Source organism: Mixophyes fleayi, chromosome 3 (assembly GCF_038048845.1).
Source record: "Mixophyes fleayi isolate aMixFle1 chromosome 3, aMixFle1.hap1, whole genome shotgun sequence".
In the NCBI taxonomy this organism is placed as follows: Eukaryota; Metazoa; Chordata; class Amphibia; order Anura; family Limnodynastidae; genus Mixophyes; species Mixophyes fleayi.
In genome coordinates, this window is record NC_134404.1 from 63,331,211 (window position 1) to 63,354,411 (window position 23,201).

General features: G+C 40.0%; 2 protein-coding genes across 4 annotated transcripts in view; one reads left to right on the top strand and one right to left on the bottom strand.

The window, feature by feature from the left end:
• The window catches only part of LOC142143601 (uncharacterized), a 30,481-nt gene extending 21,340 nt beyond the window's left edge, over window positions 1–9,141 (top strand). Inside the window, exons 9-10 of the mRNA XM_075201571.1 lie at window positions 3,402–3,592; window positions 4,002–9,141. Of these exons, the coding sequence (XP_075057672.1) occupies window positions 3,402–3,592; window positions 4,002–6,409 (2,599 nt within the window). The 3' untranslated portion in view covers window positions 6,410–9,141. The remainder of the gene's footprint in view (window positions 1–3,401; window positions 3,593–4,001) is intronic.
• A 3,066-nt stretch (window positions 9,142–12,207) lies between these two features.
• Window positions 12,208–23,201, bottom strand: part of CEP63 (centrosomal protein 63) — a 28,030-nt gene continuing 17,036 nt past the window's right edge. For 2 of the 3 annotated variants that reach the window (XM_075201573.1, XM_075201572.1), the window contains exons 9-14: window positions 22,699–22,948; window positions 21,357–21,554; window positions 18,987–19,073; window positions 18,614–18,732; window positions 16,954–17,185; window positions 12,208–13,545 (exon numbers count right to left, since the gene is read on the bottom strand). In XM_075201573.1, coding sequence (XP_075057674.1) covers window positions 13,384–13,545; window positions 16,954–17,185; window positions 18,614–18,732; window positions 18,987–19,073; window positions 21,357–21,554; window positions 22,699–22,948 — 1,048 coding nt within the window. In that variant the 3' untranslated portion in view covers window positions 12,208–13,383. Of the gene's footprint in view, window positions 13,546–16,953; window positions 17,186–17,304; window positions 17,367–18,613; window positions 18,733–18,986; window positions 19,074–21,356; window positions 21,555–22,698; window positions 22,949–23,201 lie in introns of those variants that run through there. The other variant, XM_075201575.1, reaches the window with a different exon arrangement.

Sequence of the window (23,201 nt, forward strand, 5' to 3'; positions counted from 1 at the left end):
TCAGTCATGGTGTATAATATATAACACCAGAATCTCTCCACAGAAAATAAAAAAATCTGCTCTGACAGAGAATATAAATAGTAATTTATCAGTTATGCAATGTATATAGATATACATTTTAACTATAAATGTATGACAATACGGGCCCAGTGATAATTGTAAATAGCACGGGGGTCATGAGTTCAATTCCCGACCATGGCCTTATCTGTGAGGAATTTGTATGTTCTCCCCGTATTTAAGTGGATTTCCTCCGGGTGCTCCGGTTTCCTCCCACACTCCTAAAAAACATACTGGAAGGTTAATTGGCTGCTAACAAATTGACCCTAGTCTCTGTGTGTGTGTGTGTGTGTTAGAGAATTTAGACTGTAAGCTCCAATGGGGCAGGGACTGATGTGAATGAGTTCTCTGTACAGTGCTGCGGAATTAGTGGCGCTATATAAATAAATGGTGATGATGATGATATCTGGTGACCCATATATATATTCAACAGCCTCTGCAAACATGTACAATATATTAAATCTATGGAAGATGGATATAATTGTAATAGTATTCACTTAATCAGCCACAGAGAATGGCAGCCTCACACACACTCTTATACACATGGCAGAAAAGAGCGTTTTTGGACAAGAAAAACCTGTCCTGTATGGAGGGGATTAGCAGCATTCTGTTCTGCTCCACTGAGTAAAGATGGCGTTAGTATCCCAATAATGGCACAGGAAGCAGGGGAGGAATTCAATACTTTCCCTTCCTATCTGCAAAATGATCTGATTATGGCTTCGTTCATTGTGCCCTCCTGTGTGAAGCGCAGCCACAGCTGAACTCTCCAATTCAACGGAGATCTTGCTGTGGCTGCTCACTGGCCCCCTGCTTGTCGTCTTAGGGGGAGGGGAACGTGGTCGCGGGTGTCAGCTCTGACAGCTAGTGCCAGCAATGTAAATATATGAATGAACTCCGATGATGATGGGCTCCGATTGAAGGGGAAAGTTAATAAACTGACAAAAATGTACATTTCACAGTTATAGATGTTGGCTAAGGTGTGTATAGCGAGGCTGTGGTTGGCCCCGACGAGTCCCACGGTTAAAAATTGGAAGGCACTGGTCAATACCACCATAAGGCACGAGAGATTTGTTTATACTAGCAGACAGGCTCTGAAGGAATTTGAGAATATATGGTACAGATGGTTAGAGTCTCCATTCTATCCTATGTCATCTAGTACAGATGCTCTATCTACTTAAATGTATGGCTACCGCAGTTCTTATAATAAGTATCTGAGTCCATGTAATAAACCCTGCATGTGTAACATACTTATGTATAAGCATTTACGATGTATGATCCTGAATGAATATAGCACATTTATTATTATTATGCTTTAATGTAATCTTGTAAATTCCGTCATTTAATTCCGATATGTATGCGATTGTTTTTCTTTTCTTTTTGTTGTTTAGTATGTTTATATCTTAAAAAATTTCAATAAAAATACTGGATTTAAAAAAAATATATGAATGAACTAGTAGCTGGACATGCTGGGGGTGAGATAGCTCTCAAAGCTATTCACCCCGGCTCAGGGACCCGGGGTGGAGGAAGGCCGCAGGCTATCCACCCCCTGGGAGGCATCCCTGAGCCCTGCAAAAGTTCCCCCTACAAGTAAAAAAATTTAAAAAAAAATCGCTAAAAAATAAAATAAAATCCAGGGCAGGAGCCCTGGAAAACATACCTGACTGCTGTGGGCACTAAAACTAAAACAGAGTACTCCTTCCTGTGAGAGGGGTATGATAGGGTTTTAAGCACAGTTTTAACCATGTAAGTGCCTTGACTCCCTGGACCACCTACTAACTGCACTGCTCCGTATCTCTCCAACCTCATCTCCACTCACACTCCTTCTCGTCCATTGCAGTCATCCAACGACCATCGCCTTACCTCTCATCTGGTCACCACCTCTCATTCCCGCATTCAAAACTTCTCCCGTGCTGCCCCCTTCTCTGGAACGTTCTCCCCCGTTCTATCAGGTTTTCACCTAGCCTGTCAGACTTTAAATGTTCCCTTAAAACCCACCTGTTCAGGTTAGCCTACCCCTCCTCCGCCTAACGCTACCCTCGTCCAACCCTCTTCTTTCTATCTAGCTAACATTTCTATACCTCACCCATATTTTTTTCTTTGCTCCTCTCCCCTCAGTGTTCTTGTCCCTCACCCCATCCTCCCCTCACCTTAAGATTGTAAGCTCTCTTGAGCAGAGCCCTCTTTTCTCCTGTCCTTCTCCTCTTGTTCCTTGCTCCTTTGCCATCAGCCCTCCGCCTCTTCTCTCCATTTCGTCACTTGACTCCTGCCCCCTCCTTTCCTCCTCTCCCGTGCCTCCTTTTCTCCACCTCTGCCCTGATTCTGTAAATGTTGCCCACTCTACTGGGCACAGGTGCATCTCTTTATTCACTCCCCCACCTCTCTCCTTCCCCTCCCATCTCAAACATTGAAATTCACTTTTCCTTCTTTGCCCTGTGCACTTCTCTCTGCTAAATTGGCACCTGTTTATGCATTTTGCACTTTGCTCTTACTGCACTTTGTTTTGTACTACCTTGTATGCCATGTATTGCATGCTATGGATTGTCACCCTGTACTGTTAGCCCAACCTCTATGTAAGGCACTGCGGACCCTTTGTGGCGTCTCATAAATAAAATATGATAATAATAATAATAATACTATACCCCTATGTCTAGCAGTGTCCACCACTAGGACTTCAGAGAAAGGGTGCCATGGCAATCTATCATTTTTTATAGTTTTTCCTTCTATTGATTTTTAAAATTGTTATTGTTTTATCCTTAGCTATTCTGTGCGCACTGAGTGTCTATTGACCAAAGCTGTTTCACTCCATTTTAGTATAGCTACAAGCCAAAGCAAAGATGAACATCCATAGTTCCAAACACAATTTAGAGGTAAAAAGATAAACGCTACTCTTAGGAAGTACTGTGCAGACTGTGTATTAACTGCCTGGTTCTCCAATTGGTTGCTAAATGAAATCTTTAGCCTTTATTTTAAGCTGAAAACTTAATATCGACGGGAAATATTGATTAGTATTTAACATACAATACCATTACATTAATAATGACCTTGGTTTGTGTTTTGTTGACTTGTTATGTTCAGAGGTTGGTGACAACAGCATTTGATTTGATTGGCGCAGAAATTTAAAGTGTTAAACATTCAGTACCTATGGAAGGGAATATATATAATGTCTCCATGTCATTTACACCAAGAACGCTTAGCAATATATTGTTTTTAAAAACAAAAAAATATTGATGACTGAGGGGCAAAAACTTAACCACGTGCCTACAGGTTTAATAGCAATCAAGCTATAAAAAAAACAAAAGTTTAGTTGTTTTTCATCAGACAGTGAAGGTCTTTTATTTGTGCAGGTACAATGAATTCTACTTCCTGACCCATCCAGCACTTTTCATAGAAGAACATTTCCCCGACAACCAGAACTGGCAGCTCCTACAGGTTCCCCTGTCTCTCAAACAGTTTGAAGGGAGCTTGTGTCGGAAGAGCAGCTTCTACAATGCTGGGCTGATAGCATCATATCCAGAGAATCTCCAAGTGGAAACAGGTACAACAATACATGTAATGTAATAAAAAGACTCTCGGAGTTTGCTGGAGTTCTCCTTCAGCCTTGCTCCATCTATAGTTTCCTGAGATGAATAACTTACAGAAAAATAGAAGTGAGAGACACTATTGGTAAGTATGGTTGATTTTGCATTTTCTTTTATCAGAGGAGTAGGTGAGTTGGTAGAAGCAGAGAGGTGTAGAGGAGTATGAGAGATGTATAACACTTAGTTCTTCCCACCTACATTTGTATACATTGTGATGAGACATATTCATAAGTGTTACTGTAGTTAAAGGGCATAGGGAAATCTTCATAGCAGTAATACTTTCACTGCATACACATGAACTAAGAATTGTGAAACAATGAATAGTTATGAAATATAGTTAACACCACCATTTTCAATCTCTTACAGTTAATGGAAAGGCCACATTTTCCATCGAGGGACAGTCTCCTGCACTCTTTTCTTTCACCCTAAATAAAAGCGAGAAGCCTGGAATAATGACACTAACTAAAACTGGGATGCAGCTGGAGGTGTATCCACCAGTGACGGGAAGACACAGACTGGAACTGTATACCAAACCTTATGACAGCACAAAGGAAACGTATGATAATGTTGTAGAATATATCCTTTATTGCGGATCTGTAAATCCTGTATTCAAGATCCCTAAGGAACTAGATGTTATAGTTGGCCCAAGCTGGCTGACTGACAAAAAGGGGTTTCTACAGCTAACATGCCGGGACCCAGTAATTAATACTCTGGATGGTCGCTGTACTATTGGTTTCACTCTAGCCAAAAGAAATGCTGTCATAGCAACTTTACATAGCGATCACGTGAAATCTGGAGATGAGAGGAGGTATGTCCTTCAAACCCTACGAGGAAACAGAGTGGAGTTCAAAGTCCATCTTCCTGAACAAGGTCACTATGCCTTAAAAATACACAGTTCCACTGGCCCAGGAAAATTTGAGTGCTTTTGTAATTACCTTATCATATGTACAAATACAGAGGTGGCATGGCCGCCCTTCCCGAAAAAGTTGCAAAACCCGGTTGGGCCAACTGCACTAATGGAAAAGAAAGGTCTTCTGCAACCTTCTTGTCGCGATCCTATTCTTTATACATCAAATGGACATTCATCTATATCGTTCACATTAAAGGATGATATCAAAATTCTAACAGCGCTTCTCTGTGATGATGTATCTCTGAATGATTGCGGAGAGAAACGTTATGTGACGCAGATGCAAAGAGGGCAGCTCTTAGAACTACATGTCCGGCTACCTCAGACAGGCTCATACGTTCTCCAGATTTTTGCTAACAGCAAAACTTCTCCAGCCAACTTTGAATATATCTGTAATTACTTGATTTGTTGTTCTAGTATAGAGACATCATGTATAGAAGCTCCCGTCATACCACAGATACCAGTAGGCTCTGGCAATATGGTAGACAAAAAAGGCTTCATCCAGCCATCACAGTTAGGACAAGTAATTAACAGCCCAGATGGGCGATGCTCTTTAAGTTTTTCACTTGATAGAGATATGAGCTGTATGGCCACACTACACTTGGAGGATAACCAGTGGAATAGTCAAATGGAAAGAAGATATATTTTACAAGTCCAGAAACAGCGTCAGGTTGAGTTTTACATTCAGCTTCCCAGAAATGGTTCCTATGACCTCAGAATCTATGCAGATAACAAATTTCAACCTGGGAACTATGAGTTTGTATGCAGCTATCTTATACAGTGTTCAAGCCTGACTGCAGCATGGCCACCATTTCCCAATCTACTCCAGAATCCTGTTGGGCCTACATCTTTGTCAGAGAAAAAGGGCCTTCTGCAGCCCTCCCAAACAGAACCAATCATCCACTCAACTGATGGACGATGCCATCTGTCTTTCGCACTCAAGAAGGATATGGGTATATTTGCCAGGCTACAGTCTGAAGATGTGTTGTTAACAGAAGAGGGAGAAAGGAGACACGTTCTGCAAGTCCAGAGACAGAACAGAGTGGAGTTTCACATACAGCTGCCACAAGCTGCGATGTATGTTCTGAAGATTTATACTGAATCTGAGCAGGGCAATTTCAAGTTTGCCTGTAATTATCTAATTTCTTATGTTAATTCTCAAGTGAAGTGGCCTTTGCTTCCACCTGAACTATGCAACCCTGTTGGACCTAGCTATCTCTCAGACAAAAAGGGCCTTTATCGTCCGTCCCACCTCGAGCCCACAATTCATACAGATGATGGTCGCTGTTGCGTCAGTTTTGCTGTGGATGAAACTATTCATAGTGTAGCTACCCTCCACTCTGAGGACATCACATTGGAAGATGCCAGGAGAAGGTACATTTTCCAAATGGAAAAGGAAGGTCGGGTAGAGTTTCAGATCCAACTTCCTAAAGCTGGTAACTATGTGCTGAAGATATGCACCAAGAAGAAAACAGACCTCAGCAATGTTTATGACTATGCCTGTAATTACCTCCTTTGCTGCTCTAACACAAAAATACGGTGGCCATTCTTCCCCATGAGATATAATGCTTGGAATGAGAGTTACGAACTGCTGGAACCACGGACTGGTATTCTGCCAGCCAACAGCGAGGTACAGTTCAGAATAAAGGCCAGGGGACTGGCAGCAGTGTCCGTCAAAGGCAAGAACTTTTGGCCTCTGATCTTGGGACGAGACGGATGTTGGGAAGGGGTCTGCAGCACAGCTGGAAGCAAGGACATTCAGGTGCTAATGACAAATAATCTGAACAAGAATTATGCACTGGTGCTTAGTTATCAGGTGAAGGGTACAGGTCATCAGTGTTTAATAGAAACCTCATATTCCTCCTAGCTTGGCAAGGGAGAAACTCCCTTCCAAAGCATCAGCTCCCTTACAATATGAATCATCTTGATAAGTACACTTGTCAGAGGTGCTAAAACCAGATATGGATGATCCACTACACTGAAAGATGTTTATAGGTCATATGCCTGTACTCAAACAAGGTTTCAATTAACACTTAATAGCTCTGCTGCTTTTATTTTAGAAATCATTTTCATCACAGACGCAACTGTCATTCTACATTTTTTTTCTGGTGCTTTTATCAGGGGAATCTGACAGGAATACAGATCACATTGTATATAATTTAATGTACATGTTAATGCTTTAAGTATAGCAGTACGGGCAATCCTACTGCAAAATGAACAGTTAGAAAATTCCGGTGTGACCTGAATTTTGCAATTAGAACTGTAGAAAGACAGATCTTAATAACTTTAAAGAAACTGATTGTGTTTACTACTACATGTATGTTTGTTATATGACCAGTTTTAAATATGTATTTTTTTTGTCCTGCGTTTTAAAGTGATCCCTCATTGGCAGCTCAATGTACGCTATATTCCATACATCTTTCTCCTCTCCAGTAATATCGCACACACCAATCAGCCACAACATTAAAGCCATGGACAAGTGAACTTAGTAACATTGAGTATCTTGTTACACTGGCACCTGTCATGGGGTGGGATATATTGGGCAAGTGAACAATCAGTTCTTCAAGTTGATGTGCTGGAAGCAGGAGAAATGGGAAAGCGTAAGGATCTGAGCAAGTTTGACAAGGGAAAAATTGTGATGGCTTGACAAATGGGTCAGAGCATTTCCAAAACGGCAGGTCTTGTTGAGTGTACTGGTATGCAGTGGTTAGTACCTACCAAAAAGTAATCCAAGAAAGGACAATCGGTGAATCGGTGACAGGATCATGGGCACCCAAGGCTCATTAAAGCGCTCGGGGACCGAAGGCTAGACCTTTTGGTCCAATCCCACAGAAGAGCTACTGTAGCACAAATTGCTGAAAAAGTAAAAGCTGGCTGTGATAGAAAGGTGTCAGAATTCAGTGCATCGCTGCGTAGCAGCAGACTGGTCAGAGTGCCCGTGCTGACCTCTGTCTGCCACAGAAAGTGCCTACAATGGGCAAAGTGAGCGCCAGAACTGGACTAAGGAGCAATGAATCACATTTTCTTTTACATTATGTGGACAGCTGGATGCATCTGCATCGTTTACCTGGAGAAGAGATGACACCAGGATGTACTATGGGAAGAAGGCAAGCTGGCGGAGGAAGTGTGATGCTCTGGGCAATGTTCTGTTGGGAAACCTTGGGTCCTGACATTCATGTGGATTTACTTTGACACGTAGCACCTACCTAAACATTGTTGCAGACAATGTACACCCCTGCATGGAAACTGTATGCTCTGATGACAGAGGTTGCTTTCAGCAGGATAATCTGCCCTGCCACACTGCAAAAATTGTTCAGGAATGGTTTGATGAACATGACAAAAAGAGTCCAAGGTGTTGACTTAGCCTCCAAATCCCCCAGATCTCAATCTGATTGCCGTTTTGGCTGCAGCAGGGGAGGCTACACAATGTTTTATTGTGGTAGCTGATTGGTATATACTTTAAAATGACAATTGACAACTCCACAAAACAGTATGTGTCATATATAATATGTTATACATACATACACACACACATATATATACACATACATACATACACACACACACATATATATACACATACATACATATATATATATATACACATACATACATACACACACATATATATACACATACATACACACATACATATATATACACATACATACATACACACACATATATATATATATACACATACATACATACACACACATATATATATATATACACATACATACACACATATATATATACACATACATACACACATACATACACACACACTGCATGTATTTACCTTCTGTGTTCATTTTATTTTGGTTCAGATGTTGCAACATAAAAGAGATTAGCACTCTACCCTCCAAATGAGCAAGTGCACCAACAATACCAACAGCTGCTGCAAACAGCAAACCTTGGTTCTACCTTTGGTATAGTTTACTGTGAGACGCCAATTGTAGTGAACAGCGAGGGGGGAGAGATGCACTGTAGCTGGGTGCCCAGGTGCTGCATTTTATAAGGGGCACTGTACAACATGTTAAATGCATAGGCACATATTAATAAATTTGCAATGAAATAACAATTTTATATTTGATTGGAAATACTTAACAGAAAAAGTCTTGCTCGTGTTTAGGCAACCCTATGGTTCAGCTGTCATGAAACTACAATTCCCAGAATCCCCTGTCAGTCACAACAACTGGACAACCACAAGTTGCCTACCTCTGGTCTGGCCACTTCTGAGAATTTATAAATGTCAGGTTTTTTTTATATCATAAGTACATCAGAGAGCATTTCCTTATAAGAGAGCAAAATTAATGTGCCATTCAATGGACAGTGCCTCTCGTGTCAAATGTTGGACACTTGGGTACAACATAAAAGCATAAAACAAACAGCTAAGCAAAATCTCAAAAATATGAACTTGTGCCAACTTTTATAATAATACCTTAACATGGTGAAATATAGAAAATCATTTTATTGTCCCTTTAAGAATCAAGATTTTGCTTTTGTTTCTAAAGTTTGAATTTTTTTAGTCAATATTTTATAAATAAAAATGTACTTGCCTTGTATTATTTATTAATAAATGTGAAAAAGTGAAAACGTTTTTTTTGCAATATTATTTTAGAGTCAATTCAATAAAAGTGCACCTGCCGCTACCTAAAAATTCTTATTTCTTAGTACACCTCTGGAGTGATCCTGGATCTCTTATTTCCATACTAGATCCAGGGACATTAGATTGGAAATGTAGACGGCTTTAAAAAAGTTGTATGTACTGCTAGAACAAACTCTTAGGGCTAGATTTACTAAGCTGCGGGTTTGAAAAAGTGGGGATGTTGCCTATAGCAACCAATCAGATTCTAGCTTTCATTTATTTAGTACCTTCTACAAAATGACAGCTAGAATCTGATTGGTTGCCATAGGCAACATCCCCACTTTCTCAAACCCGCAGCTTAGTAAATCTAGCCCTTAGTATTATCATAACATGTTATTTGATGGTGACAGATCGCTTTGACAACATCCCAGCTCCAAAATAAGTGTCAGCTAACGGTAAGAAGACCAGGTACAGGAGTACGACGAGAGCACACATGTTCTATAAGTATACAGAGTACATGCACACAATACATATATATATATATATGGCAACATGTATACAATGTTCACATTGTGGTCATAGGAGTATACATCTGGAATGTATACATCCAGACTACGTTGTCACTTATTTACATGCCCGTTTAATAATTATACACGTAAATGTGACAGTGTTACCTGGATTCATACACTTTAAATGTACACAAACATTACACCTATTGTAATATACTGTATATATTAGAAGAGGTTGTCAACTAGATGATGCCAAACTCATGTTCATTTACTTTACACTAACTATCCAGGACTATCACTGATAACAAGGCTCATATCAACTGATGGTATATCCCTAGAATTCACTTTAAGTAATGCCAACAAAGAAACTAAAATAAAAGCTAAAAACATACAACCAATATTCTGTATAAATGATGTGGTTCTAACACTGTTTATAATTGGTGTTTATTAGAAAAATGTGTGTACAAGGATTAAAACTCCTTACTGTAAATTTCTAGAGATATTAGTCATCTCTGATTTCTGTGATTTGTACAACAGCAAATCGGACTACAACCTTATGTAGTCATGGAAATCAATCCTCCGACTTGTAATATCCTCATCATTTACAGAATGGATTACATTATCCTATGTGTCATCTCCATCCACTTCTATTTATAAGCATAAAAGTATGTCAGTTATTATTTCTGGTCTTGTGGAGTCCCAAGTCAGTTACAGAGTGATGTTAGGGGGATAATGAGTGCCAAGATTTGCCCTGGACCATACAAAAACTGCTGCAGTGCTAGTACATTGTGGAAGGCATGCTGAACAAGGAAAAGGCCACTAAATCTCCTGCTCCAAGGACATGTGCTGCTGTAAGTTTATCCACCTTGTCTTCCCCTAGTGTTTATTTCCAGCAGGAGTTAGGACTCTTGGTGCTCAGTACGGGACAAAATTAACATGGATTAAAGACAGGATGTCCAAGCTAATACATGACTGATGGCAACTCTTGGTACACTTATAGGATTATATTTTCTCCCATTTTATTTTTTATAGGTGTTTATATACTGTTTTCATACACATGGCATGTAGTTTGATTATACAAAAACCTGTGTGCTTTGTCTTTTAGGTGCAAGTAAAGAGGTATGTCAACAGTCCAGGGGGTAAATTTCTGGTGGGTTTGAAAAGTGGATATGTTGCCTATAGCAACCAGATTCTAGCTATCATTTATTTAGTACTTTCTACAAAATGATAGCTAGTATCTGATTGGTTGCTATATTATTATCATTTATTTGTTAGGCGCCACAAGATTTCCTCAGCGCCGTACACAGTACAAACAGTAGACTATACAGGGTGAAACAGTACAGAACAATAAACAAAAATACCAATACTTCAGAACTCCAGGCAGGCTGCTGCAATAAACACAGAGCAGAAGAACAGGTTAGGAGACAGGAGGGAAGAGGGCCCTGCTCATGTGAGCTTACATCCTAAAGGAGGGTAGACAGAATCAGGCACAAGGGGAGCCAGAAGGGAGAAGGAGTGGTGGAGATGAGGGGTTAAGTAGATGGTTGGTAGGCTATGCGGAAGAGGTGAGTTTTCAGTGCACGTTTGAAGCAGCACAAAGTAGGAGAGAGACGGATGGAACTAGGGAGGTCGTTCCAGTGAAGGGGGGCTGCATGGGAAAAGTCTTGGATTCTGGAGTGGGAAGAAGTGATAAGAGTGGAGGAGAGGCGGCGATCATTGGCTGAGCGCAGGGAGCGGGCCGGAGTGTGTATATGATGTTGCTATAGGCAACATCTCTAATTTCCACACCTGCCGGAAACTCTCAGCTTAATAAATTTACCCTATACCTCCTTATTGTCCCAGGAAATACTATAATAAGACAACTATTTAGATGACAAGCAGGGACACCTTTTTTCTTTTTTTCTTCTATTAACCTAAACCAGTGGTAGGCAACAGGCTGCATGTAGAGACTTCACTTGTGATATCCATATCTGTGCTCTGCTCTCACTTATTCGGTTTTATTAGAAAGCAGAGGGTAAGTCAGAGCAGCTTCTGCGTCATGTGACCGCCTCTGCACACTGCTGCGAGGCCACTGGTTTAACCACAAGAACCAGAAATAAGAGTGGACGGACAATGCAAGTAGGACACCTTCAGGGTTCCACAAGTCACAGAACCACTTCTGTAAGTTCCTGAAACAGGCTCTTCAAATTTGCCAAAATAAACGCAGCCATTTTTTGGGCTGAATTAATATGCATAAGAATGCGGCCTTATCATTTCCATATAAACCAAGACCTTACGAACACTAGACATTCCTCGTTAATGTTGTGGAAGTGCCCACACAATGCCATTGGTCCCTAGAGAAGAGATCAGGTGGGTCTATATCTAAAAAGATCAAAATCATTATTTATGAAAGGAAAAGTAGTTGTCTGAGCTCTCAACATATAAAAGTGAACCAATAATCTAAGCTGAAATCAATAGTTTTATAAAAAGGACAATACAATTGAATTTATAAATTAATATAATTTATTTCAAATTTAAAAATGTGTAAATATAAAAATTTTGAATATTAATATTAAAATTAGGCAGTACATGCACAGTTTATACAGAAATAAATTAACAATGACATACTAAATAAAACTATACAATACATGAGCTAAAACACGTGTACAGAATGCATAAAATATAACACAACTGATGGATTTTACTAAATAGATAAATAGGACATTTTCTAGAATTAAAATGTATTCAAATGCAAATTACAATGTTTGTAAACATTCAGGGAACTGCATTGTTTAGTTATCGCCTAAAAAAACACAAAAAACGTCCTCACACAGACTAAACCACAAATAAAGTTCTCCGATATCTTGTGAATAAAAACAGAATTAAGGATTCCAAAGGGTGAAATTTAGATGGTTTGAAAAAGAAACAAGACTAGGAATAGACAAATGTAAGCTTGTATGGAGCAATAAGCAATACTGTAGGAAAACACAGAAATGGCAGTTTTCCCTCTTTAATATTGAGTGTAACTGTGCTGCAGCCCTCTGTATAATATGTATTTAGCCGGGCCAGAGACAGATATGAAGCCGGCACCTTTACCGATCCCACTGAGTGCTGCTTGGGTCTCTCCGGATCAGGAGAGATCTAGTACACAATGAAGTGAGGGACCTACATAAATATACTCTTATATGGAAGGTAGGTTGGTCAAACTCAATATTAAAGTGGAACATTTCTTTAAAAGCTGAACTGCAGCCATTTCCTACATATATGTTGGAAGTCATTTTATGGGAAGAACTCCGTCACAGGCTTCTAGTGAACTGACAAGCTAGCTTATTATATATCACATTGGGTTAGCCCACAATACGGCTGCCTGTCCTATGTGTCAGGTGGGAACACAATATATTACACTATAAGTAAAACCCATTCCTGGGTCATTAATTAGAACATATATTATTTCCATACCAGCTGCCAGACTATTCACATTGTGGCTATGTGAGGCAGATCTCCATAACTGATTTATACTGTATATTTATTAATTCAAGCGGTTTGGCTTTTTACACTGTGTACTGGGTGCACCAGAGTTGAATTCGGAAGACATAAAAACATCCAAACGGATTAAATACAGACAGTTTGCGCCTCATAAGAGGGCTACAGTTTACTCATTGCAAGAGGTGAAAAACTGTCTCACCGCTGACATCTTGTGGACAAAACGAGAGTCCACACCCCAGATGTATACTCACGGCTCAGGTAGTATTCCACAGTGGGCTACCTGGAGTTGGTGAAGTGTTGAATTGTTCGCTGACTTTCTTGCTTCAACTCCTCAATGTGAGAGTCCAGTCGCTGAAGTAGGTCCTGTGACCGGAGCTCCTCCTCTTGCAGGAACCGTGAGGCTACAGCATTGGCTGGGGAGGTGGGCGGCATTGGAAGCTGCAAGCGATCAGTCAATTAATTAACATTTATTTATATAGGACCAGCATATTCTGTAGCATTTTACAATTGGAGAGATGAACGAGCAAGCAGATTAATGAGCAGACAGCCAGGTTAAAAAAAAAAAAAAAAAGCTTAGTTCAGGCAATAAAACAAATATGTATCTACAACTGTTCATAAATGATATTAACATATAAATAGTAAAAAAATATGTAAAATACAAGGTTGTCACATGGAATAGTCACTGTAGAAAGTAATAAATACCTGCAGATTCATGGATATAGAGGTATAAGAAAGAGTGATACTTTGCTTTATCTAAGAGTTCAGCAACTCTTAGGACTTGAAGAGCCAATTTTCCAATCTCCTGTTTTATACCCTATACCAGTGGGTGGTAGTCACTATTTTGCTACTAACATTGCCGACAATGACATCAACGACATAAATATTCCGAAGATTAACAGGGTGACGTGAGAAATACAGACTTACCATCAGACACACACACAACCTTTCTGACACGGCTTGAATAAATTGCGACTACAGAAAGGGCCGGCAGTTGAACTTCAAGTCACTTCGAAAGGCAGACTGACATTTCCTGTTTTAAAGCGGCAATGCCAGGACTATGTTTACCCTCAAAACCATTCATGTTCATATGACACATGGGGCTTACTCATCTTTATTGGTCCATATCCATACACATCAAATTTCATTAATAGGTTCTATATGCCGCTATGTTTTATCCTACAAATGCAATTACGGACTAGCTACATCACAATGATTGGATACTATGCTGGAAGTAAAAGAAATATTATTAGTTCATAGCCATAAAACTATGTAATAGTGTTGTTATGGTTTATCCTATGAAAACTCAATGGTATAAATGCAATTACTGACTAACTATATGACAATGATTGTTGCAATCATATTGGTATCCAAAGTGATATCACATTTCTGATTGCATTATGGTTTATTTACATACTGGTGGACCATGATACAATATAAGTCTTTTCTATTTTAAGTTTAACTTACATGATACATGATTGCTCATTGACTATTAACGTACCCTTACGGGAATATATAATCTATTACACAGAGGAGTGATCCCAGTGAAAGGCCACCTTAGCAGTCCGGCTGGAACTGTACATAGGAGAACCGCTCTATAATAACATATAATACAGATACTGACAGACACTGACACTACAGACTGGATCTCCAGTGGAACTCTGTATCTCTCATACATGTAGAACAACATACACGTATCTTACACGTGTTACACTTTATTATCTTCTCTGCTCTCCAATGGCCCAAATATATTGAATACCAGATATAAAAACTGCCTTACAAGGTTCCTTGTTATTAAAATGACCTCTCAATTGCAACATTTTAAGTGTTGTGCATTAAATAATGTTTCACTTTGTATCTCCTGTATTCTGTCACTATACATTAAAACTCCATAAATGCACAAGTTGTTAAAATTTTGTCTAAAAACAGTAGCTCTGAGACACTTTCATTTATACAAATGCCGCAATCCAGCATTTGTTAAAGTGATATAAGCGCTCTAGATCAGCCTAGAATTGGATCTGATGTAGGGTAAAAAGCAGAGCCCATTGTCATTTAAACTGTTGACAGCTCTGGCACTTCCCCTGTGAATGAATCTACCGATTCACAAATTACATTTCTGCAAAACAAGTCTGCTATACCATCAGTCACTCTGTGTTCACTACAGAACGACCTTCCTCCCAAAATGGCAAACTGATTCATAGGAGTGAAAGAACAATGGCCATCTTTAGTTAAGGAGAAACAATGCAACAAATATAGCATTGTTGACACTTAATGATAATATGGTTATCAAACATAATTTATGATTGTTTAATAACTGTTCCACTATATAGGTCACCTGTAAGTCAAAAATATGTATGGACTTCTTTCTGTTGTACATTCTCAGTCTTTTCTGCTTGGGTATGGCCACAATGGTCACTTTCTTCATCTTTTATTCCAACACATGGCTGCCGAGCTAAACAAGTGAGTGGGATCATCTCTGCTGCAAAATCCAAAATCCATTACTGCTATACAGTCAATGTGCTGATGTTGGACCTTCTCGGAAGGATCACTGAGCAACTAAACTAAAGAACTTCCAGAGAGGACATCCAAGGAACGGTTAGATTGGAGAGTTCACTCTCTACTTTATTAAAACATTTTAAGATTTAGTTTACTTTCTATTCTAGAATTAGTATATGACAGTATTAGGGAAAATTTCTTGTAGAATTAAAAAAAGTAGAGTTTCAGAGTGGGTGAATTTAAAAGCACATTGGAGCCCTGTCTCCATGTATGAATCAAGCAGTCCACACAATGTACTTCTGCAAAGCAAGTCTACAAAGCTGTCAGTCACTTTGTCTCCTAACATGTTGAAGAGAAGTGAAACAGAACATGATTGGAGTGATCATATTTAGCTAAAAATGTCACTTATTTCATTTATAGTGCGTGTGTTTGCATTGTAATATGGTGGTGCTATAAAAATAAGGCTTTATTTATATAGTCATGGGGATATTTACGCTAGCTCAGTACAGAACACGTTCATACCTAACTGTGGTATGTGCCTAAATGGACATTATGGGACTTCCAGTACAACTGGTGAGCCATAGGCTGCACAGAGGAAGTACAAACTATGAATATTATGTATTTGGGAGCCACATATAAAGGGTGGTAACACTTGTTACCAAAAGTAAGATATTGAGGAATTTTGCACAGTCTTAGAGAACAAAAGAATTCCATAGATCAAGTTTTTAATGAGAAGAATTAGATAGTATCACTTACACTCCAATGTCATGTTAGTACAGCATATGATGACTTATGGCTGCTCCCCACCACATCTGAAAGGTAACTAGGTACCGAGCGCTGCCATGTTATGCATTTCAAGGCGGCAAAAGTAACCTCTTCCTCAGGTTAATGGTACTCCGGAAATAATGTGGTGGAAGTCAAGCCCCACGTATAGATACATAAATCATTCACGGCTGTTACATTTATTACATAATCAAGTTTACAAAACACAATACAACTATACCACAAATGTTCATTTATCTAAAAATACTGTAAAATCAAAGTTGTCAATAAAACCGTTTAGTATCAGTCTATTGTAGTTTGTACAATAAACTTTGTCCCACCACATTATTTACAGAGTGCTATTAGCCCAATGAATAGGTTACTTTGTGTGCTCAAAACACAAAACAACAAGGTGGCCCTCAGAACTTGGCCGGCTGGTTACCATTCAGGCGTAGTGCAAACGAGCCGTACTAAAAATTCACCTACACATGAGTGATACGTTATCTGTTACCATTAAATGTTATACTCTATACTTAAACTATGGAAGCGTTTTACTCATTTTACTCCTACTACTGCAGACACAAGGTTCACCTGGGCATCTAGGCAGGAATCCTCCACATGTTCATCTTGGACATCTCCCTTGCAGACCTTAGATGCCGAGTCCAGAGAGCTTGTCCTACATAAGCCTTTCAGAATGAAGGCAGCTTCCTGCTGAGAGTGGACAGTCTGCAGCACCTCCTCATATCGCTGGGACACCCTGCTCAAATGTTCATTCAGGGCCTTCAACTCCTCTTCATGTCTGCTCAGCAGCTCCTGTGACCTCCTGTGACGATGAAAGCAGCACACAATTAGCCTCTTCATGACTGCAGCTAATTTGTACCTTAAGGAATGATTATTACCTTTCACAAACAGGCAGGAAAAATAAATGGTGATTACTCTTACCAATAATGGTCTTTCTTTGTAACCTCCATGATAGCACCATCAGTACTGACAGGCCCATCCATCTGAGGGTACAGGAAGTGGACAGGTTAAGTACCCCTCCCTCTCCATTGCAATTAACCACACAGGCCACCGAGTACGTAATAATTAATACTGTTATTAGGAGGGGGTGGAAGGGTCAAGGTGCAGTCATGGTGGCTACAAGGAAAGAAGTATGCGTAAGAGTATTCACCATTTTCACTTACACAGCACCACCAGCAGATCTCATAAATACAATCCGTGGACATTCATCTGAAGAACTTTATGGCAAAAGGATAAATCCTTGTTTGCCAGAATATTCATCTTCTAGTTAAAGTTGTGCAGACTGGACAACATTTCTGCTCTACAAGTCTGCTCCATGTAACAGATGTGCGTCTGTCACCTTGTAGGGCAGATATTTTGAATTTGGGACAGATATCTTACTGTAGGAAGAAAATATGCCTGTTTATCTGTGTATAGTATAGTCCCTAGAAATAGCCTTAAGTGCAAAGGTGTTTAAACTGCTAGACTGTTGTCTGCTTGCCACAAAAAATGTTTTATTATTATTACTTTGAATCACCTCTTCTGGATGTGGAGTCCCTGTGTCTCATCTGCTGCCTTTTCTAATACATTATCTAATAATGAACCAGAAATGTAATCCCTCAAAAGGCTGTGTACAAGGTCTGTACTGTGGCTGAAATCCTGGTCAGGGGATGGCAGATCAAAGTGTCCTTCTAGCTGAATTATAAATGGCTGCAACCTTCTCTGCTAGTCATACAGACTCCTGAAATGTCCAATATATAATCCAGAGATTATTTTTTTTATTTTTTTTCTAAAGCATTCCCTCTATCGTCTTATCCATTTGATCTTTCAGGCTGCCCATAACATCAAAAGGAGGCAAGGTTTTCTTTTAAATCCTCGCCGCTGGGACACCTATCCTTTAACAATGATTCCAGTTTTTATAATTATCTTTATCAAATGGATTATAGTCTCTGGAAAGACTCTGGCAAACACAGCTTTCTTCTCACTTCTGTAATAATCATATTGGACCCGATGGCTTTAAGCAGATCGTGGAAATGGAAATCATAATCCAGGCCTTTCTACCCTGCACAGAATGATCACTATGTGATACTACAAAGGCATACTGCATAGCAATGCACAGTACAGAGCACCTTGGTATTTAACATGCAGCATTAACTCTGAACATCTGGTGTATATAAAATAGAAGTCAAAATTGGTACAAGAGGCCCACTAAAGTGAGTGGCTTAAGACTCCAGTGTACCAGGCCACTCACCTCTCCACTGCACTCTGAATATCAGATGGTCTCGTCTGTAGAACAAGCTCTAGATTTCTCCTTGTCTGTGATAATTCTTTCTGCAGTGTCTGGTTCTCACATTCCAGATTATCCAAAGCCTGAGAATGCAAAGAACATGTCATCCAAAGGTTTTCTCAAGATAAATAGAATAAAAATGCAAGGGGAAGCAATACAAGCAGAATGTAGATGGTATTTCTAAATTTAGCGCAAACACCGGAGAACAGATGACCAACTTGCACTCCACAAAATATATAGCTAGAGCTGTCAAAAGCAATTATTATAAAGGAGCAGGTAGATTAAGTTTAGTGAGCCAAGTACATGCTCTACTTGCACGTTCCCACTCACGTCTTACCAGACGGACATCCGGCTCTTGCTTCTCCAGTATATCTGTCAGTTGCCGGTTCTCCGCCTTTAAGGTTTCCAAAGCTGCCAGGGAAACCTACACAAGAGTAGGAGGGGTTGTAACCTGAGAATCAGGTCATGTAAAAAGAGAACTTAACTCTAGAGCCATATTTACCCAATAAACAAGCCTCCCCTACTAGAATAGCAAGGGGTTCATGCCACAAATCCAAGCAGTTCAGACAAACCATCATGAGTCCCTAGAATAACTACCCAATACCATGTGTTTTTTCGAAATATTAAATTAATAGATATGAATGTACATGATTTTCCCCTCAGACAAAAGTGGTTAAATACCACTTAGAGTGGACCTAATTAGGTTAAGCTCATCAGAGCCCAGACATTCTTTCAGGAAACTCACTTAACATATGATCATTCATGTTCTTTCCTACTTAGAGTAGACTGTCGAATTAAGGAATTGTAAAAACAAACCCACTAGGTATAAATTAGGGGAAACCATATCCTAGGCAGCCAGAGAACCTTTTAGGCCAATACAATCTTGTGGGCAGCACAGTGGCTAAGTTGTTAGCACTTCTGCCTCACAGCACTGGTGTCATGAGTTCAATTCCCGACCATGGCCTTATCTCTGAGGAGTTAGTATGTTCTCCCCATGTTTGCGTGGGTTTCCTCTGGGTGCTCCAGTTTCTTCCCACACTCCAAAAACATACTGGTAGGTTAATTGGCTGCTAACAAATTGACCATAGTCTGTGTGTCTGTCTGCGTGTGTTAGGCAATTTAGACTGTAAGCCCAATGGGGCAGGAACTGATGCGAGTGAGTTCTCTGTATAGCACTGTGGCATTAGCGGCGCTATATAAATAAATGGTGATGATGATGTGGATGAACTTCAAAGTACATACCTTCATATTTCATGTTGTGGGAAATCAGTGTGCCACTCTGTACTTAGGGACAAAAACACACAAGGTTTGTGAAGTACAGATGGCTACTGTTCCATCATATATGATATGTAAATATGCGTGAAGAGGGAGTTCTGTCCAAGAAAATCTATGGAAGTGCAAAGATTTTTGGACAAACTATACTTGACACCCAGGGGACATTTCCTCCCCCACATCAGCATATACACTGCCTCTCTGACTGCTCTCCCTGTGAAACCTGCTTAAATACACAACTGTCAGCTCTTGGGGAGCAATCTAATTGAAGGATTGCCCATTTGATTTTGCTTTGTCCCAGGCACACAGATTAGGATATGAAACTTTTATCCTCTGTAATTTCATTCAGTTTGCTGTACTGCATTTATTTATTATATATATATTTTTTATAATACCCAAATGCCCTGTACCTTTGTATATTACATGCAAAGTTTAATAAGTTTTCTTCTTGATACTCTTACGAAACCATTAGCATTTTATGAAGAATATTGCTTAACCCTGTTAACCCTTTGAATCCTTGTGTGTGGATTGTTAATACAATTTACTACAAGTCTAGTGTGTGCCAGCGTGTACATTGTGTAGCAGAATGTTGGTGTGTGCATCGCTAACCTGTGTGTAACAAGGAGCATAGTGTGTGCCAGTAGGTAGATTTGTGTGACTGTATTTGGGGTCATATTGCCCTGATAAGTGTATATGGGTGTGAAAGCCCTGTTTGAGGTTGATTCAGCAAATCTATAACCTGTGTGATAGGTGAGCAAAATATTGAGCGCTGGAATCTTCTGTAACCCCGGACAGTGAACATTCCAAGTCAGGGGCGCTGGGAGCGCGTTTCTGACAATTGATACTAATGTTTGATCACTATATTGCGATCCGAATTCTTAATAAAGGATGTGTTATTAGCCAACTCCTCCCATCAGGTGATGCAAACTTTGCACCACATACAAAGATTACCAAGGCACCTATCTATGCAAAGTCACTAAATACAAGTCAGATTCTGTAAAAATAGCTGCACAGCATCACCAATCGTCTGTCGAGCTCTGCACTTTTGTCATTTATATTTAACGTTTCTTCGTCCAAGGAGAGGTATGGGATTCTGTATTTTATAATCCAGGATAATGCGTTCTTTCTGTTGCCTATATTAAATTACATTTAAACATGACCCCTGTCTAACCACACACGGACTCTGGCATTGTGCAGTAGTGGTTCTCATTTAGTGGCAGCATTTTACTGCAATGTTACTTTTTCAGAGCTTTCTGGATAAAAAATAAATCAAAAACCTGTAACTGCAATTTGTGCTCTAATTAATAATATTGCCAACTAAGAGCAGCCATCTAGTTTTAAGCACAATCAGCAATGTAAATGTATAGGCTGCCTCTTCAAGTCCTGGTTCAGCAAATGTCTGTATCCACTGTGTGTAGCAAACATCTGCTCCTACCTTGTGTTCTGCTGCTTCTCGGTCAGCTCTCTCTCGCTCAGCCTGGACCTTCCTCTCCCAGGCTTTGGATGAATTGCTGGAAGAGGCAATACTTATGCTCTGCTGGTGCAGATCCTGAGTCAGCTGCGAGATCTCCTTCTTCATCCCATCCAGGACACTGCTATATGACAGTTCAACCTGGGAGAGCTGACTCTTCAGCTGCCAGAAGACAATACAATATTATATTACTATACTTTATATACAGCTAATATAGCACTGTACAGAGAATGCTTATTCATTTATATCAGTCCTGCCCTATGTTCCCCAACACACAGGACAATTTAATCAGAAGCCAATTAAGCTACTAGTACACTCCGGACATTGGGAGAAAATTGAAGCACTTGGAATAAACTCATGTAAAGTACAGGGGGGACCACACACACACACATGCCACAGAGAGAGCAGCCTTCTTGGAACTGAACCCAAGGCCACAGTGCTGCAAAGCAGCAATGCTAACTAGTTCACTGGTTGCTAAAATGATCAGTAAAACACAGAAATCACTATACCTTTATTTTACGGAACTTAATTAAATGCACAAAACTAAGTTGTTACAAGTGGTGAGTGCATGCATGCACCACCGCAAGTTCCTCCTCCGTGCCAACTGCTCAGCTACCAGGGACGCGTCAGAGTGTTGGGACGGGTAGTTTAAAGTTGCGATTCTGGTGATAAATACGGACGTATGCAGCTGCTGGGGCTTAGCTCCTTTTGGAGTATTTTATTGGCGCTGTCTGCACCTATATTGGTGGGTTATGGACCCGATTCTGCTACTTACTTCCTGCCCTGACCCATGTCTAGATCTATTCTATTGCTTGCTGCCTGTCCTGACCTCTGTCTGGAAATTGAACCTGGTTCAGTTGTGTGCTGCCTGCTCTGACCTCTGCCTCAACCTTGATTTGCCTTTGTCTGATTTGAACCTATGTATTCTCTGTGTGCACAGCCATTAACCATGTTTTATTGGGAACTGCCTAAGTGCCTTGTATATTTCCTGTGCCAGTATCTTCTTAAACTAAGCATCTACTATTTTGTGTAAAAGACCTAGGGGCAACTGAGTATCGGTGAGCACGTTCAGCTGTAGCTTTAAGAAAATAGTTACAAGTTTAATTATGCCCCACTTATCTTGCCTTGTTTACAGTGTATACTTAGAGTTGGTGTTGTCCAAGGTTGAACCTATACATCACCAGTTTTCCATTGTAAGAAAAGTATCTCCATATGTATTTCCAAATTCTGTTCAAATAAAGGATGTTACCAGCACTGAAAAGCTGCTGTAAATAAGACTCAGTACTTTATGCAGCAGCTCACTCACTTTCTTATTCTCCGTGCAGCATTTGTTGTGTTCCTCTTCTAAGAGTTGCAGAGATTCCTGCTTGTCCCTCGTTTCCTTGGTGAGCTGCTGACACTGGAGCGTCACTGACCCAACATGGTCTTCCAAACGGGTCACTTCGTCCTGTAACCTCTGCTCGTTCAAAAGGCTGATCGACAGCCGAGAGCTCATCACTCCGACCTCTTCCCGGCCATCTGATAGCCTAGCCTCTTTTAATCTTTCTTCTAACGACCTGCACTCCACAGACAGTACAGACAAATATTAAATTAATATTGTATTTTGTGACCTGAACCACTATTCAAGAGAACAAACTAGGAAATAATGACATCAAGGAGGTGATGTCAAGACTAATATTGAGGAGACCCAATTGAGGGGGGAATACACAGTAGGTTGCTTTGTTGTGAATACTGATTCGCCCACAAAATAACTGCCTTCATGAAGACTCATTTATGAATCACAAAACAATGCGGATTAGCGCAGCTTCT